This window comes from Teleopsis dalmanni, chromosome X, assembly GCF_002237135.1.
Source record: "Teleopsis dalmanni isolate 2A chromosome X, ASM223713v2, whole genome shotgun sequence".
NCBI lineage: Eukaryota > Metazoa > Arthropoda > Insecta > Diptera > Diopsidae > Teleopsis > Teleopsis dalmanni.
Window position 1 is genome coordinate 29,905,649 of NC_051848.1, and position 19,694 is coordinate 29,925,342.

General features: G+C 28.7%; 1 protein-coding gene across 2 annotated transcripts in view; it reads left to right on the forward strand.

Annotated features, from left to right (window-relative positions):
- Positions 1-819: 819 nt before the first annotated feature.
- LOC119689969 overlaps positions 820-19,694 on the forward strand; it is a 41,189-nt gene continuing 22,314 nt past the window's right edge. Inside the window, exons 1-3 of one of the 2 annotated variants that reach the window (XM_038104932.1) lie at positions 820-859; positions 1,513-1,632; positions 18,659-18,977. In XM_038104932.1, coding sequence (XP_037960860.1) covers positions 1,544-1,632; positions 18,659-18,977 — 408 coding nt within the window. In that variant the 5' untranslated portion in view covers positions 820-859; positions 1,513-1,543. Of the gene's footprint in view, positions 860-1,512; positions 1,633-10,734; positions 10,972-18,658; positions 18,978-19,694 lie in introns of those variants that run through there. The other variant, XM_038104933.1, reaches the window with a different exon arrangement.

Here is a 19,694-nt window from a genome sequence, read left to right on the forward strand (position 1 = left end):
TTCGACGAAATTCATCGGAATACTCTAGAAATTCATTTAAATCAGTGTCAAAAATGTCTTTAAAATAATTATTTTCTATATATGAAAGTTATTTTCTATGTAAATGTGCCATAATTTTTAATTTTATTAAATTATTAAATTAGTTTTGCTGATATATAATTAATATATAATATATTTTTGAGTTAATTGAATTTTATTAAGTAAAAATTAATTTTCCTGCTTTGCGGGTTTTACTATTTACGTATATTAATAAACTGCAATTAAAAATGATTTAATTCATAAAATTGTAAAAAATTTAAAAAAAATTATTTAAATAATTTATATTTATACATGTTATATAAAATTTAAATATTTAAAAAAACTAATAAGCCGAAAAATATATCAATTAAAGTGCATTTCCACAATCCACATTCATTGTGCAGTTTTATAAACTGTAAAACTTCTGCATAACATTTTATTTGTTATTCGAAAGAGAAGGAACACATACAAATCATACAGTTACTATACTAAACAATTGGTGAGAAGAGCATACGACATTGTGGATTGTATTGCATACAAGTCTGCTAATACAATCCACACAAACTGATTTATATACACGACTTCTCAGTGTTTCAGTTTTATTACGTTTACAGCGTTTGAACAATACGGTCGCGATCTGTAGTGTACGGAAAAATTTTCAGCGAAAATTGGAAATTGTGTGTGAATATTTAAAAATAAATAGTTAAAATATAAATAAATTTGTGTTTATTTAACAATAATTATTGTTTTTATATTCCAAAATAAAATTAAAATTTTGTGATTATATTATATATAGCAATTTGCCGCTAATAAAACTTGCAGCTGACAAACTCTTTTTTCGGTATGTTCAGTGTATAAAACTGCTAGAAACGTAGAGAAAATAACAAAATTCATACAATTAAAGTTTGTTTCTATAACATTCGAACATTAAAAGTAATATTTGGAGTATAAATATACAAGTTTAATTTGTTTATTAATAAATAAAAATTAATATTAAAATTTTCATTTATATATTTTTCGAATGTGAATGCAAGTTAAACAGCAATTTTTTTTTATTTTCTCATACATGCTTCTGCTGCATGCATGTACATATTCTTGCGCATATGTGCGAGTGAGACAAAAAAGTGACCATACAATTTGTGAAATTTGTTCAAAGGCATAAAGCCAAAAACATATGAAAAATAATAGCGCTACCGCTGATTTCTGTTTTTGTTAGTTTTATTTAAAAAAATTTTTTTTTTCGAATATTGAGTAAAAAATTAATTAAATATTATGAATGCAAATTAAAGGTTGCTATAAAAACGTAAAAATAACGCAAGTAACCAACTTTTATAAAAACACGTGTTTTTTTTCTATTAAATTTATAAATATATTGTTCTTTTTTTCTACAATATACATATATGTGTATATTTAAATTATTTTTGTGAATACATAATATAAAATTTAATACATCAAATAAAGTATATAAATAAAGTATATTTAAATATTTCGCAGGGATATATTTAATTGTTTAAAATAAAACACAATGTCTATTCCTGTAACCATAAAAACCGAGGAAGTCATATTGGGTACCGTTGACTATAACAGCGCCGAAGAGTTGGATGATGAATTGCAGTAAGTTTACAATTTTTTATCTTATTTTTATTATTTGTATTTGTGGATTGAAAATGAATTAAATGTGTTCTTAAATGAAGAAAATATTTCACACAATTTTATGTTTTAAAACAACTAAAACTGCATATTATTGATTTTTGTTTGTTTGTTTCGGTATTGTATTTTTGAACATACTCTTCGTTTGCTGCTGCTGCAGCCTGGCGGTAAACCATCTGTGTGTTCTGCACTGCTACAGAACACACAAATTTCTTGTCTATTCTCGCACTGCTTGTACGCAAAAGAGTAAATTAAAAAGAGTACGGAGTTGAAGACAAAACTCAAGAATGTGGAAAATATTTTACTGTCTTTCTTTGTTATGCAGATTTTACGTTGATTGTGCACAAAACAAATTGTACACAAAAACAAGGTACAGAAAGGTGTGTTGTGTGTCGCTCATATTTCCATGCGGTTGCTGCTTATGCCTGTTCTGTTTGCGCGTTTCCTTTATCAATTCGTTTCATATGTTTTTGGTGTTTCTGTTTCTGTATTCGAATGAGTATTCCATTCCAACGAGCACTGGAAGAAAGTGACGCCACTTTTTCTCGTGTTTTGCTTTTGGTACATACAATAATGTTCTTTTTTGTCATTGCTCTTCTTGTCAGTTGCTTTTTTTTCTGTTTTGTGCTCCCATAAATGGTGATGTGGGATGCGAGCAACAATGAAAACACATGATAGACTGTCATTATTTTTAATGTTACTTTATTTTATTTTATATTGCATTTTTTCACTCCTTAATAAAAATGAAAAATTTTTTAATTTGTGCAATGGAGTTTTAAAACTTCTTAAATGAAATACAGTGAAGTAGGAAATATTTAATTGATTTTATTTTATTTTTTTTTGATTGAAAAATTAAGTTCTACTAATGCATTTAAAATTATTTTTCTTATACAATCATATATTCTTATAATATCTAATATTCCAAATGTTTATATAAAAATAAAATACCAATAATGTTAATTTCTTGTGATCTACTTTTTACACTCCTATTTACACTCTTTTACATTTCTATTTATTTTAACCCTTGTAGTATTTATTTTGTGATCATATGGTTATGCCTTAACAGCTGTCTATTACAGTGAATTGAAAAGGGTTATCAATACTCTTTACTTTTGAAAATTATTTATTATGTTTTCCTTCTTAATAAGGAAAGGATAATAAAAGGAAAGAATAATAAAACGTTGGTCTGACCGATTCTGTTTCTTTGTCATAAAAGTTTATTCACTTACTTAGTTGTGAAGTGATACAGTGAAAGCTCTTTGTTCGGACAATTATGGGCTACCAACTAATCTATGTTCGAATGGTAATTTTTTTTAAAATAAAAAAACAATATGACTATATTGTGTATTTTTTTTTCAATTACAATCCTGTCATAACACGACTCTGCGGATTGCAATTTCATATTGATCATCTTTATACAGAATCTAGAATGCTTATCTTAAAAGTATCCAACTGTTGTTCATGAAATATCCGCTTACGTGTTGCAACCCAAAGATATCATGTGTAGTAGAGTGCTCCCTCCAAAATGCATTCACCGACTCCTTTATTTATATCATGAATATAGCAACATATATTGATATAACTCTTAATAAATCTCCGTCTAATAACTCCCAGAAAGATCGATGTCTTCCCCCTGCAACATAATCTGTCTTAGCTCTATTAAGATTAAGAGTATATGTAGTAACTTGTATGACGCATAAATGCACTAACTGCAGCTTTATCGCCCATCTGTGTTTCAGCCACAATACTTACGAAAACTTAAATCCAATCGACCGCCACAATTTAGTGGTCAGATTCTTCACCTTGATTCTGATTGAATTCAATTTAAATTCCATTAATCTCAAATTAATTCGTACTCCTAAATAAAATGGTATGCATCCATTTAAGAAGTTTTAAAATTTATCAATGAAAATTTCATTTTATATTTAATTCATGTTCAACTATTAGTAGATCGTGCATTTCTAAGATATTTTCTAGAGTTGTCTAAATTACATCTTTGGGGAAATATATGAATTTATAAGAACAATGATCTCTCTCACTTCCTTCTTGATCGAAACCTTACTTGTAATACAAAACGTATTTAGCTAAGTAAACTGTTGTGGTAGTGGGCAGGAATCTGTCTGTGCTGTCGGTTTTTGGGAGTGTGAAATGTTACTTGTATGTCGAACTCAACGTGTGGTTTCGGAATGTAGACTCGGCCGTTCTTAAAAGCAGCTAAATTAGACGTAATATTTTGTTATATATCAATTTTATGCTATAGCAATTTGTTTTTTTTATGAAAGTTGTGATATGCATTCATCTGGTTGGTTTGTATAAACTAAGAAGTACTTAACTCGTTAGAATTTTTGTATGTTTTTTATATACTCTCGAAACAGAGTTTCATTACTCTCCAGAAGAAATACGTTTTTAAAGAAGTACTATTTTAGCAATTTCTCAGACTGTTGATGGGTAAAAGATCTATTAAACTTTAAATTTTTAGAAAAAAAAACTGCTGATCTGCCACTGCAACCAACCAATCAACGAGTGTTTCAATTTGATAGAGTAATAACTTTACTCGTTAGAGTTTCTTATATATAAAATAAACAACTTGTTACTTACTAACTGAAAGTATCTCATCCTTATAGACAATCTAGCTTTTCTCGTGAATGCTTTTAATATTTCTATCAATTATTACTTCTTATCACATTAGTTTCATACTAGTTAGACTTGAATTAAACTCTTCGCTCGTTACTTTTGGTGACTAATTTAATACTAGTTGAATTTATATGCTTCTGGTAACTAACTTGCATAAAATTATATTTAAAGAAGAATTTATATTCAGTTATTTGTTACAACGTTTCATTATATAAAATATATAACAAGGCAAGATACATTCAATGAAATGTATGAATGTATCTCTGTATATATATCAATGAATGTATCTTGCCTTGTTATATATTTTATATAATAAAACGTTGTAACAAATAACAAATAACTGAATACAAATTCTTTTTAAATATAATTTTGTGTAAATTTAATTATTTCATCAGTGCAATATCTACAATAATTGTAATTTTTTTTAATAAATTATTAACATTACTTACTGCTTTTGTTGTTTAAGCAAAAGTCAGAAACTTTATCGTCTGTTTTTGTTATTATTTTAATGTACTTATATATATTTCCATCTCCTCTTACTATTCTAAGATTTAGTAACTATAAAGAGAAAAGAAATTGTAATTTTAGCAAAAATAAATACTGATTTTCTACATATTTTTAATACATTTGTTTTTTGTTTCTGCTTTTTACACTATTTCATAATATTTTCATCTTATGTTTTTTTTTTAATTACCTTTAAAAAAAACTAAAGTGCACTCGAAATGTCATTAACATTTTTGTGACATCTACTACACATAAAAAGCAAAAACAACCACAACAACTACATTAGTAACAGCACAGGCAACAGCAGCAAACAAAACAATACTAACAACAATAACAACAACATCAGCTGCTTTCAATTCGTCATTGAAAACAGCTGGTGTACCGGTAAAAATTTGTTATTTCTTTAGCATATTTATGTTTTGTTTTTGTTGCTTCTATTGTCCGTCGCGTCACTAGTAGCGGCGAGCTAAGCATACCAGCCAGCAGCATGCTTTGTTGTTTTGTACAATAATTACTGCTCTTATGCTTTTCCGTGGTTCGAAGTTAATATGTAACAAGCAAGCGTATATTTCTATCATTTTAAATATGTGTTATATATTTGCAGAATTCAAAAAAAAAAACCAAGCTTGATTTTTATTGCTTTTCTTTTTCCCTGAATTGATTAAATTATATTGAACTTTTCATACTTATAAGCTTATTGACGACAAGAAACACTATTACTGCAGCAACACACACACGCACACACACATACAACTGCAAAAGTAAATAAGCACTTGCACGACGAGTATGAAAGCTACGTCAGCCAAAAAGCAACCAGCTATATCAAAGGAAAAAAAAACAAATAACAAAACGAAAGAAAAAACAACTATTAATAAAAGCAAAAGCAAAAAATAATGTCGTCGTTGCCATCATAAGGGCAGGCAACAGCAACAACAACAACAACAGTAATTACGCAAAGAAATGTTTTGCCTTTCTCTTTTGCTTATTTTTTGCTTTGCTTGCTTGCACTACTGCGCTTAGCTGCTTGCTTGCTTACTGTTCTGTTATGAGTGATGTGTGTTCAAATCTGGTCTGCTGCCTGCTTGCCTGCTGACGTTTATCAAAATCATATGGTTTTAAAATTAAAGAAAAAAAAATTTATTTTAAAAGTAACAGCAATAAAAATAAGTGTTAAGAGATAACTCTTTCCTTTTTTATTGACTCTTACCTTACCTTTGCCTTTATTGCTAAATTCTTTGACTTTGCTCTGTTCTAATTGGAATTTCTAATATCTAATTGGAATTTGTAATTACTGTAGTTTCGATAGCGGGAATAGCAACGAAATGCTATCATATGTTTTATCTTCATACACATTTCAAACGCTATGTCCGTCATATATCACAACTACCCATCCAACAAGCAGCAAACTTGGAAGTCTCTTGGTTTATACTTGGCTTGCAAAACACTCTGATGAAATTGAAATAATGTATCTATCTACATATTTAATCACAATTATAATGTATTAGAGATATTTCAAGTGTTTTCTTTAGAAAACATTTGCAGTTGTGAAAATATTTTTCTTCTTTAAGTTGAACGAAGTAGTACTGTTGTTACAGTTGGTTCTATTTTTCTCAATCACAAGGGGCGTAGTCACTATATATACTATATATTGTGACCCTTACAGTAAATAAAATAGTAATTTGTCAATGAAAATGCTTTATTGCTTCTCAATATATTCTCGTTTATTATCTATAAACTTTTGCAGATGTCGAAAAAAACTTATAAGAGTTTTTCCAAATACATGGTTAGTAACATTTGAACTAACCAAATGCTACAGCTGACGGAAACCTTTGTCTCGTCCACATGCAGTTTGCTTTACGCCGTATGACCGACCTATTAATTTTATACTTTAAATAATTACAAATCGAACGTGATTTGTTTGAACCGATGTTGTGTAAGAGCGCGTATTGTTACAAGAACGGCTTGATTGCCGTCCCAAAACCACTCATCAAATTCTACGATCATCTACGATCTCGTTTAAAACCCCCAAAAGGGACTACACATGCAGTCGTTTCACACTACCATGCTAACCCTAATCCACATCCTAACCCATGCAAACATCTTTATAATACCTTTTAAGTTGTCTGCTTTTTAGATTCGTGCGGGTTACAACAACAACAACAGCTCGGTTTATAGTGATGTGTATGGATTTATGTGTATTTGAAGGTTGGGTAGTCTTATTATCTCTGCAAATTTTTGCCAAATAAATGGTATTGTGCAATTCAGAATTGATTGTTCTACATCAATCAAAGAAACAGGTGATCATTTGATTTGAGTGCTTTGAATGTCAACAACATTTGTTCGACTACTACAGTGCTTTTAGGAATCCCACTAATTTGCATATGAATAACGCTTACCCGTAGTATCACAACGGGCCTTTATTTAGCTCAAGTTGGCTTTGGACCTAAACAGCATGAAAGTGTCCTTTTCCACAGCTTCATGATAATGCAATATAGTGTGTGTAGTAATAGAACTAATGGCTAACGGTGCCTGAATAGCACACCATGTCATCTGATGATTTTAAATGATCAGTTTTTTTTGCACAGCATTGTGTTCTGGCACAATAATTGATTTTATGATCGACGTCGATTATAACAATAGTTACGGTTTTCTTAGTATCACTTCTTCGATTTTCTGGTTCTGCTAATAGAATATCAATAGTTTTAAGTATTTTCGTACTATGCCGTACTATTCGGAAATCTTTTCAGTTCTTCAAGATTTAAAGCAAATTTTTTTACTTACTGATTAGTGAGTTTGTTCCACTGTACGTTGGCGCGGCGTATTTTTGGTCTGTTCACTCTGCTCTTATCATTTTCACATGTGCCTTATGTTTTCGAGTTGTTTTAAAAGTAAAAATAAATACGCAAATATACATTATACATAGTTTAGATAACCAACTCAGCTGATTTACAAATAAAATCTTGTGTTTATTGTTGTTGTTTTCTCTTTTTTCTTTCTCTTTCCCTCACAATCTGTTCGTAGATGCCATAAAAATTAATTGCTATTATTTTATTTCTACTTCACAGCTGCAATAAAAACTTTCGTTTAGCTTTTTTAGTTCTGCAAGCGGAGAATTTTGCAAATATTTTATCGAAGTAGAATTGTCTATTTTCAATATTACGTATATAAAATATATAAATACATTGATTAACTGTAAAATGTTAAATTTCACAAAAATGCTATTAATTATTTTTAGTTAATTGTACTTATAGTGGAATGAGCTGTACGAATACATATACAATAATTATATATATAATTTAGGTAATGTTGTTTAGGATCTTGTATAGGAGACATAACAATGGATCTCGAATTATTTTCTTGGAGTCGTCAACAAATGAACTACCCCTTGTATGCAAATAAACCTGTAGAACCTATATATAAACCTATAAATCTATTTTCAACCATTCACCGAGAAGTGCTTTTTTGAGTACAACACTCCAGTATTATTTAGTGCTGATCTTGATATTGTCAAATACCGATACTCATATCAAAAAGTATCGGTTTTGTACGGGTTTGCATTTTAATATCCTGGAGAGACGAGGCTACATTGCGGTCGAAGTTAAGTGAACTATGAAGAATCTTGTTGATACCATTACGCACCAAGATCCACAAGAGCAACCATTTGTTATTATCACCACCTTAACCAACACAATTTTTGAGTGACAATTTTTGTCAGGGTGATTTGATTATTTTTTTGTTTACAAATAGGGAATTATTTTCTTATTCGGATCGACGATATCTGGCAATTGGTAGCATTAGCGCAACAGTTCCTTAACTCTGTAGGGTGGTTTTTTATTTCTGTGAATGTTTCTGTGATGTTTGTTTTCAATAGTAAAGCTCAATTATTGTTTCTCTTTTACTACGATAGTATTTATAACGATATATTTACATTGTGACATTCAACGATTCTAACAATAGTTTGTGAATTTCCGCTTAAATATAGAGTTACAACGATTTCGTTTGAATTATATCATGAATTTTTTTTTTTTTTTTTTTCAAATTCGAAGTTCAAATCTTTGTTTATGTACACATGTTTATAGAACAAAGTTGTGAACCATATAAATTTCCATTATAGTTCGGTGTAGCGGTTCGAGGAACTCTAAACCATTGTTTTGGTTTAAGGAACTGCAATGTTTCAGTGTGTGATGTTCTTTAATTACACTGAAGCTTGAGAATTCGTTCCAAATTGTTTCGAGCATATCCATTTAACAGCCGTGTCATAAACAATAAAATATACTGTCATTAGACGATATATAGATTTGTTGTAGCCACCAATTTGGAAATAATTGATTGCCACTTTTCTGTGTGTAATGATACAATGAAATCTGTTCTTGGAGGTACAATTTTTTTAAAGCTAAATTTTGAACGGTCCAAAAGTGGTTGATGATGAGTGTCTGCTCAAAAGAACTTTTTAGACTAACTACAAAACATTTCTGTATATTAAAAAAACATAAAACGATGTTTATATATTTATTTACATGTATTTAAATATGTAATTTCTTTCTTTGTTTATACAGTATACATTGAAGATGGAAATATTTGTAATATAAATAATTTTGTATAAAAATTAAAATAAAACGATTAAATTAAAATATTTTTATCTTTTTTTTATTAAATTAACTAAATTCTGGTTAATACTCTGTTGTCTAGGCAATAATGATGAATACTTCTCGAATTATATTCCTAATGGAAAAGAGTGAATTAAGTTTTTATTTAGTAAATTTGATATATTTAGAACGAAAACGTTTCCTAATAATAGTAATTTTTATTTTTAACTTAACTATCTTCAAAATTAACCAATCAGTTTTTATTGATACTTGCTGTTTTTTTTTTTATGCTGTAAATATAATTGAATTCGCCATGACTGTACTTTTGCAATTAAACGCAAATATCAGCTGCGCAAATTAACCAATTCCACTTGTTTTAACAATATTTTGTTTCACTTTCCACGGTTAATATGCCGCGACATATTAATCTCAATTCTCGCTTTGGAAATTTACTTTGCTTCATTTCAAGAAGCGCCAAACGAAAATGGATGTGTGTATTGCGAGAGTTGTCTGACTACGAGAGAAGGAATAGAGAAAGAGAAAGGGCGAAAAACAATATATTCGCTAATAAATTAATTTATAAAAAAATTGTAATTTATATTACAAATTTTTTTTAAACAATTATAATAAACTAAATATATATAAGCTTATAATATATATTTGCCCCTTAACAAATATATAACAAAAAATATTTTATGCAAATAAATTTTGCGCGGCAGTTTTTTGCACTTGTCATTTTACTCTTATTCGTATGTGAATTTGATCAAAAATCACTTGCTCTGCTCTCTCACTGCAAGCAAACGGTTCAGTTTCTTTTATTCCTTCTTTCTCTATTTAGCAACTTTTTTATATAGTTTTTCGTTTTTCGATTTTGCTGTTTGTTGTTTGTTTGCACAGAATAGAACATAAATATTTTAGGCGGCCACCGTCTTGGAAGTCAAGTTATTTGTTTTTGAGGCCGTGCACTACACACTACACACATATCGTGTGTTTGTTAGTTTGTTTAATTTGTTGTGCAAGCGATGTTTGCAAATTTTCTTTTTACCTGTTATTCGCTCGTTGGTGTTCGTAGCGTCCTCGTTTATTGTTTTTATATTTTGTTTTTGTGTGCTATGATTAAAAACACATGATTTTTGCACAACGCGTTTCTTTTCTATAGTTCGCGTTCAGGCATGTAAAAGGCGATAAATCTCGGTTGTTGCAAAAATATATTTAATGTTGATGTGAAATACACAAATAATAATAAATGAAAATAAATGAATTTTTATTATTTTTTTCTAGTGTGAATAAAAATAATATATGTGAAAAATGTGCGACACACAAAGTCTTTAATTAGCAAGTTTTCTATTAAAAGTTTATATAGAAAAATACTTAATTAATTTTTTAACAGACCGGGTTTTTGCGAGCTATAAAATAACAGTAAAAGTGCGGTTATTTATACATTAGTATATAGTTTATTTTATGATATACATACATGCGTGTACATGTCTATTAATATGTATATATAAAAAAAAGGACAAGGATTTATCGTAACATATAAAATTGGAATTTGATTTTATTTAACTATTCTTAAATCCCGGTAAGTCAGTTCTTATTTTACTTCTGAAATACAAAATACTGTAGTGCTAGAAATGTACTAGTACAGTTTAAGCAGTTCAATCTGTGATTTGACAAGGAAGAGAAATACAAAGTTCAACCAATAGGTGTTTTACTAATTAAATATCTAAATTTTTTAATATTTTATTAAATTATGTAAATGTTCTCAGTTAAGCAGAGAACCAAGAGCAGCTATGTCGACATATCGAATCGTCTATACAAACGATTAATTCGGCACAGCCGATTACTGCTAGTTTTTGTAATTAAGATTTTATAAAGAAAAATTTTAGTAAGAATTAAAAAACCGGCATATATTTACATATAAAAATGTATAGTTCTTTATTTAATTTATTTTCCATTTTAAAATTATAAGCAATATATACATCTTAATTTCTATTCTATTTTGTTAAATGTGAAAAAATTATCTTCTGATATATATTCAACACTTGCCTTGCTAATCACTTTCGTTCCACCCAACTTCCTCCTACTATTTGAAGAAAAAGTCAATATTTTGGCGGGAAGAAGTAAACTGTCTTTGTAAAAAGCATTGTTGCAAATATTTGTTGACTATGTTCAACTTACTCTAATGCGCTTAGCTTTCAGTTCATACTATTTCTGTATTTCTCTGTTGCTTTCTGCTCTCTTTGCACATCAATCGCATTTGCAAAATTTTGTCACAGACTGCAACAGTAGCAGTAGCAGCAGCAGCGCACTTTAACTGTGAGCTCTTCTCAATACAACATATGCGACGCATTTTCATTTTGCAAACTTTTGCTCTTTTTCAGTCAACTGTACACTGACTAACTGTACTCTGCCCTCTATATATTTGTATATCGATATATCTCCCTTCAGGCATACAAACATTAATATGTATAAGAACGGTGTGGAAATTTGTGCTGCTACCCAAAACAACACCCACTGCTTTGCTTATATCCGCTCATTTTGCTTTTCTTCGTCTACTTTTTTTTTCTTAATTTACTATAATTTTTTTTATTCGGATTTTTGTTGTTGCTACAGGTACATATCATATTGCGTCGTAGCAGCTGCTATTTGTATTTGTTTACATTGACTGACTACTTGCTGTTGCAAAGTATATAGTGTATAGTGTATGAGGCGTGAGGAGGTGTATTGTGTGTAAAGGGTTAACTAACAATTGTTGTGTTATATTTATTTATATATATACATACACACATACGAACAACGTAAGAGCCAAACAAACAGACCCATTAAATAATTGTAAAGCTCACACAAAGCTCAATTTACAAAAACAAAACCTGACATTTTTGACGTTTTATGCGCAATGCACATAAATTGCTGCATTTATATATGTCGTTTCTTTAATATAGATAAAATATAGATAACTTATATATATATATATGTATATATATTTATAGATATCCGTTCGTAAATGTACACATATTTATTTTTTGTATTGTTGCACTTAGCTTTATCATGTTTGTTTATATATTTTCTGATTAATAGATATGTTGACAAAAAAATATATATGTGAGATACATACCTTTCGTACATATTTATGATTTAGTATATTACAATTTATGAAAAATAAATCTACATATCTCTATGCATACGACGTCATACATATTTTTAATTTTAAGCAGCTATAGGTTAGCCTAACAGCTATAGATTGGGTTACGTTGAAGTGATAGATTTATGCCCCAAGCCCACTTGAGTTCAATAATGGCCCATAGTGATAACACGGAGACTAGCTTATTAGTTTATACATAGACTAGATGACCCGCAGTAGTCAGACTTGACAAGTCTATAAACTCGGTCAGTTCTTAATTTTGCAAGATTACAGCTACTCTGTCAGATCGGTAAGAAAAAGTGATCCTGAATATTTTTTTAAATCTTCTCCTAACCAATGATCAACACTAACACATGAGGTGGAGTACAATTTTCTCCTCATCCGCAGAGCCACAACACCGACAAAAGTCAGTAAGCAGTAAGCAGTAACCTATCAGTACCGATAATATAGTGCTGAGTAAATTACACTTTAGTTGAAACAGCTCTCTGGTACATTCATTGCCCAGTTTAGACAATGTCAATATTGATAGCTGACAAAAGAGTTCATCTGCCCTAGTTTGTTTAGCTATGCCTAGGTATTTAATTATAATAAATAAATAAATAATAGTAATAAAAAATTACACATACATTTAATCTAAAAATTTTATTTATATATTTATTTATTTGGGTGTAAATAAAAAATGTAAAAATGTCAGATGCTCCTTTACAAGGCACCACAACTTATGTTCATATCATACTAAACACCAAACCCCATTACTCATTTTTCCCACCCTTAAAATATATTCTGTAGATATCATATGTAGCATTACAAAACAAAATGCAATATATTGCAATAGGTCATCATATGAAAGGCGAACGAAATATGTGGTGCACTCCATCTCCTCACCACCGCCATTGCTAGCAATTCCCTCAATTACTAAAAGAAGAAAATATTCTCCTCAAAAATATAAGCTTCCATATTATAAAAATAAAAATGAAAAAAGAAAAATTTATATTGTGATTGGCTTTTGTTTTAATTTTAAATAAAAAACACGGGAAATAGTAAGAGAATAGATTATAAATATATTTGCTACTTAATATAGAATACGAAGAGATACGACAATGATGACGATTTAAGCGAAAACAACGGCAACGGCAACGACGATGACAAACAATGTTGTTGACAAAAAAAGCAACAACAATCATAACAAAACATCAACATTGACTCTCACTGACTTAACTAACCAGCAGCTGTGAATGATGCCGGATTTTCAATTTGAATTTATAAATAGCTGTAGTTGTGAATTAAACGAAATGAAAACGAAAATATATATATATACACACACATACACAAACGAACACACGTAAAAATGCAGCACCGCACCAGCTACCAGCTGTCTGGTAGCACGTCAGCCTGATGCTATGCCTCTCTGTCGACATATAGGCATCATATGCCTTGCATGCCTGCCTGTCTCTGTTTATTAGATTTGCAATATAGAGGTAGAGGCAAGCATTTTTCATATGATTGATTCATTTTTGTGTTGTAATAAAATAAGATTTGAAGTCACAAATAAGTTTTATATTTTATATTACGCTTATATATAGTTTGTTTTGCATATTATATGCAGGAATATATTTAAGTCTGAATTGTATGAATATCTGTGTATGTTCTGCGTTTGGCTAAACATTCGATTTTATTTAGCATTTCGCATTCAAGGCAGAAACCAGCAGTAACAAATCTGCATTTGTGTTACAAAGTTCGATTGAAAATATTACATTGCCATTATTCATACGCATGGTAAATATGCTGTTGTTGCATTTTGTTTCATAGTGAGTAGTTGTTGTTGCTGTTGTTATATCTCTTGTGTATTTTTTTATTGTTGCTTATGTGAACCTTTAGTCATATGTGTTTATTAGGTCAATGCTTACGTCATCATATATGCAAAGACAACAAAAGCACAAAACATGCCCAACAAAACAAACCACCAACCGTTCGACCACCCAGTTTTGGTTGAGCTGTTGCTTTTGTTGTTTTATATGAAATTGCATGAATTTGCATTCAATCAGTTAAGTAAGCACCATGTCATGTTTCATATGTTTAACGCTGTTTCTCACCCTTCTTGCCCACCTTATTGTTGTCAATCTTTATAAGTGTAAAACAATGAAACTTATGTGCTATAAACAGTTTGTATCAAATGTTTAATAATAATTGTTTCAAAATAATTATTAAAAATATTAGAAATTAAATATAATAATAATTAATAATATTAAAAATTAAATATAAAAATAATTAAAAATAAATATAATAATAATTAAAAATTGAAAAAAAAAATAAAAATTAAAAATATTTACAATTAAGAATAGTAATACAAAATAATAAAACTCAAAAATATAAAGTAATAAAAATTAAAAGTACAAAAAAATTAAAATTATATAAACAAGAAATGATAAAAATTACAAATATTAAAATTTGAAATGATTAAAAGTTTAATTAACAAAAAATAATTGTAAATAAAATTAAAAAAAAAAAAATGATAATTTTTAAAAATAACAATAGTAAAAAAAAAAAATTAAAATAAAATAAATAAAATATTAATATGTAATTAAATATAATAATATGTATTTCGATTTTTGTCCAAAATGAAAACTAAATTCGTTTCAATATTTTTAAAGTTTTCACCAATTCTATTTTTTTTTAATTCTATTTTTTTATTAAATAAAAAAGTTATCTTTGACTTCAATATTTTATAGACAGATTAAATGGGAACATGTTGAGTACAAATAAAAAAAGAACGTTTTTTAACACGTTCATGCAGTAAGGCTTTGTTTCTAATCCTTTTTGGAGAGGATTTTTTTTACTTTCTATCCATAACATAAGCGTACCATATTATACATTTATCGATGTACAAGATATATGTACATATATAATCTTAAAACACAATTATATATGTATATGTATATAGAATAAAAAAAAACCTTAATGTCTACTATGAAAATTATTAGAAAATTTAAAAACATTTATAACTGATAATACAAATTGAAACAAATTTATGTTAAGTGTGCTTGAAAAGTCAAAAATGCTGAAGAATTTGAAGAATGCCATTAGTAGAAGCTGAAGTACAACCTAACAAAGCCAACCGGCAAATTTTCGAATACATACATATATACATACATACATATAGGAACGTAAGAAGCGAGTGAACTGTTGTAAAAATAGAAAAACAAAAGAAGAAATTTACTTTATTGAATTTTTATACACAGCCACCAAAGAATGTTAGTATTGTTGTTGTTGCTACTTTGGAAACAAAGCACAGAAACAGAAGAAGAAGAAGAAGAAGAAGAGAATCAACTATTTGTTTCATATTTCGCTGCTGCTTGCCTTCGCCTATGAGCCAAAACTATCGTCATAGATATACATTCCTAATTAGAAAATGCGGGACAGAGTCTCCCAAAGCAATCCAAAAGAATGCAGTTGTTTTGCTATGTGTATGCATGCATATATGAGTTTGTGTGTGTGTGTGGGTATTAGCTGGTATGTCATCAAAAATGATGATTAGAAATGCTGTTGCTTTGATGCTATTGTTTGTTTGCTGTTTGCTGCTTGCGTGTGTTGACTTTTGCAAGCGTTTGTTTGGTATTGCCGGCGCAATATCATTCAGAGAACTGTGTTGGTGCAACGCACGGCATGCATCGGAATGTGGTCTTACAACTTTACAAAAACAAACTATTCAAAACAGGTACACATACACAGACATAACTATCGTAACATTTTATTTATATGATGCTATGTTGTGTGGTGATGCTCTACCTTTTGCTGCTATCTGCTGTAAAATGATATTGTCAGTGTAGTTGTTGAACATTCTGAATGGCGGGTTCATTTTATTTAAAAAAAAATAATATAACCTTATCTGTGATTCTATTTTTATTTGCTTTTTTTTTTTCTATTTAAATTTCAAAATTTTTATAAACCAGTTTTTTTATTATTTGTGTATTTATTAGTTGATTGTGTATAATATTCTTTTAACAAATCGCGCAAGCCAATAAGTCAGTCACAGCCGTAAAATAATAATCATAACAACAACAGATGATAATAAGCACAACCATGTGTATGAACAAACTATTATATGCTGCCGCGTTGGTTCGCTATAGTATAGGTATGATGACGTTAAAGTACTCTCTTTTTTTTTCTTTTTACACTGCTGCGCTGTTTAATGTTTACTCTATTGCCTGTCTGCCTGCTGATTAGTGATTGCTTATTGCCGATTACCGATTGCTAGAGTGAGCTTTGCCTTGTCTCTACTGAACGTATGTGTTTTCTTATTCGTTGTCTTCTTGAATCTGAAGCCCTTGTGTAAATTGATGCCGATATTATTGGTGATTTTTTTTTTGCCTTGTTTATTGCTTTACTGGTTCTGTTGTTGTTTTTTTTTGTTGTTATTGCTTTGCTGCTTCTGTTGTTAAAGTGAATCAAATTCGTTTATGAATGAACTTTTTTTTTGCTGATTATTCTTTCAAGTATTGCTGTTAGTTTCATTTACATACTTTAGGATTAAATTATTATGATCACATTCTAGTTTTTTTTTGTTGTATGTATCAAATTATTTATGTTGCATTGGTATTGTTTTCTTCTGTTTGTTTATATTTTGTTTTTTTGATAATGTTCATTTGTTTTGATATATTGTTCGTTCATTGATTTATTCTTAGACAGCCTGAACAATTAAATGACAGATATAATTATATTGTTGAAGAATATAACTGCGCAATTCTTAGGACAACATCAAATCAATATGAGAGTATGCAAAAACAAGAAAAATATATATTTTATAATATTTACATATGATATACATATGTATATATAACATATTCAAGTAAAAACGTGAATTTGATATGATTTAGAAATATATCTAAAAATAACATACTTTACGTTACTCTTATAATCTGGAAAATTAGTTCCAATTGATTTAATCGGTCAATTGTCTTTGTCAATCGTTTCATCATAAGACTAAATTTCTTTGCTTCAGGAAAACGGTTGTCCCCTTTGTAAAAATATGATCCACAGATAATACACTGCAAAAATACCGCACAAATTTTTTTAGTGCTATGATTAGATAATTCTTTTTAAGTTAAATATTGATAAAATTCCTTTTCATCTATATTTTACTTTTGAAGATATTACAGGATTTATTTTAATAATATTCTTACTTTTATTAACTTTAATAAATTTCTGAATCTCTAGATGATCCAAAAATTTCATTCCTGCTAATACAATTTGTCGTTTCACTGTCACATTACTCACAAGAAACCCTAATATATGAGTCGAAAATAATGAAAAATTATATTAATAAAATATCTTATAGTATATTTGCACATTGGTTTACCTAACGTAAGTCAGTAATTGTTGCCTGTGTTTACACTTGAACTTACAGAGCTTAACGAACAGCGACTAAAATTTTCATTCCTTTTTTCACTAAATTGTTCTTTTTTAAAATTTTATTTTAGAATCATAGCTAAAAAGACAGTATTTGTAACTATGACATACAAATTTTTTGAAGCAGTATTTACTAAATCAACGAATTTAAAAAAAATTATGCATTTATCTCACACATATTTGCTTGGATATCGTATAGAAAATATGCTTGTCGATATAAACCTGAATTTGGGTTAAGTACGATAGTCTAAATATATTAAAACAATAAATTTAGACCTTTCCCATATCTCTGCATGTTAATCAATTTGCAGTACAGCGAAATCATTATTTGAAATTATATCCAATAAATAGTTAATACATACTTTATTTTAAAGTTCTCTAATTTACAACAAAATATTTTTATGGCTTATATATTTAATAATACGATATCTTGAGAATTTTAAGAGATTCAAAAATCGAGTTGTGCTAAAAATCCAAACACTAATTTAAACCAGCGAATTATGCAGATTGTGTGGATATTATATGAAATGTCAATCAAAATCGTAATTAAAATTGCCATATTAGTTTTCTGTCATTAGTGGTTTACTACATTAATTGAGTAGACCACTTTAACGCTAGTTTTTTAATAAATAAATTCATAAATATCATTTTATAATTGATATTTAATGGCTAATATACTTGGTAATAACTACTATCTTATTTTAATTCCTTATCTTAGATTACAACTGGAAGACTCAGGGGGCGAGTCATATCATATTCAGTACAGCGAACCAGAAATACATCGTCGACATCAGACTGTTCAAAAGGGTACAAATATGGGTGGCGTTGGCAAAAATTTGACTGGCACTGGTGCTAGTGGTGTTAATAATGGTGGAAAGACCTCAAGTGATGCTGATAAAAACGCTTTAGAAACTGAAAAGCGTATGCGGCGTGAAATTGCTAACAGTAATGAGAGACGCCGTATGCAGAGCATTAATGCTGGTTTCCAAAACTTGCGTTCGCTTTTGCCACGCCATGAAGGCGAAAAATTGAGCAAGGTAAGTTATATTTTCTAATTATCTAATTTTTTTTTTCAATTTTTATGTTCCTATCATAATATATATGAATTAGTAATTTTTTGCATTAAGAATTATTTACGCTTTTTTACTACCAGCGTTCATTTTACCAAATAGTATCTAACCTCACATTTATAAATGGCGTCTTAGAATTTATATAGATTAGAATAAAAGTATTAAAATATATTTTTAATGATGTAAAAATTTAATATATAGTTATTTTATTTAACTATTGTATCATTACTATAATGTAATGCTTATTTTAATATATTTTTTTTTGATTCTTTGAATCGAAACGAAATTTTTTCTCTTAGGTTTTGTTTTCTTGTTATAATATACAAATATGTTTAATATTATATTTAAAATGTAATATATTTTATTTTTGCTTTTAATGAAATTGTTTTAGATTTTATTTAGATATTTAGATTTTATATTAAGCCCAATTTGTACCGCCGCCATTTTACTGAAGAGAACCTAACTTTTAATATAATGGATTTTAAATTTCGTGTAAATCAAGTTTAAGTAGTAGTATTAGTATACGTACTAAAACACCCCGTCTTCGTATAAACTTATTCCTTTCCGTTACCACATTACTTCAAGAATATCAATTTGTAGTAGAAACACATTAATTGAAAGATATAGAAGACTAAATGAAGTGGACTCTTGACTACTTCGCACCACTTAAATAAAACAGTGAAA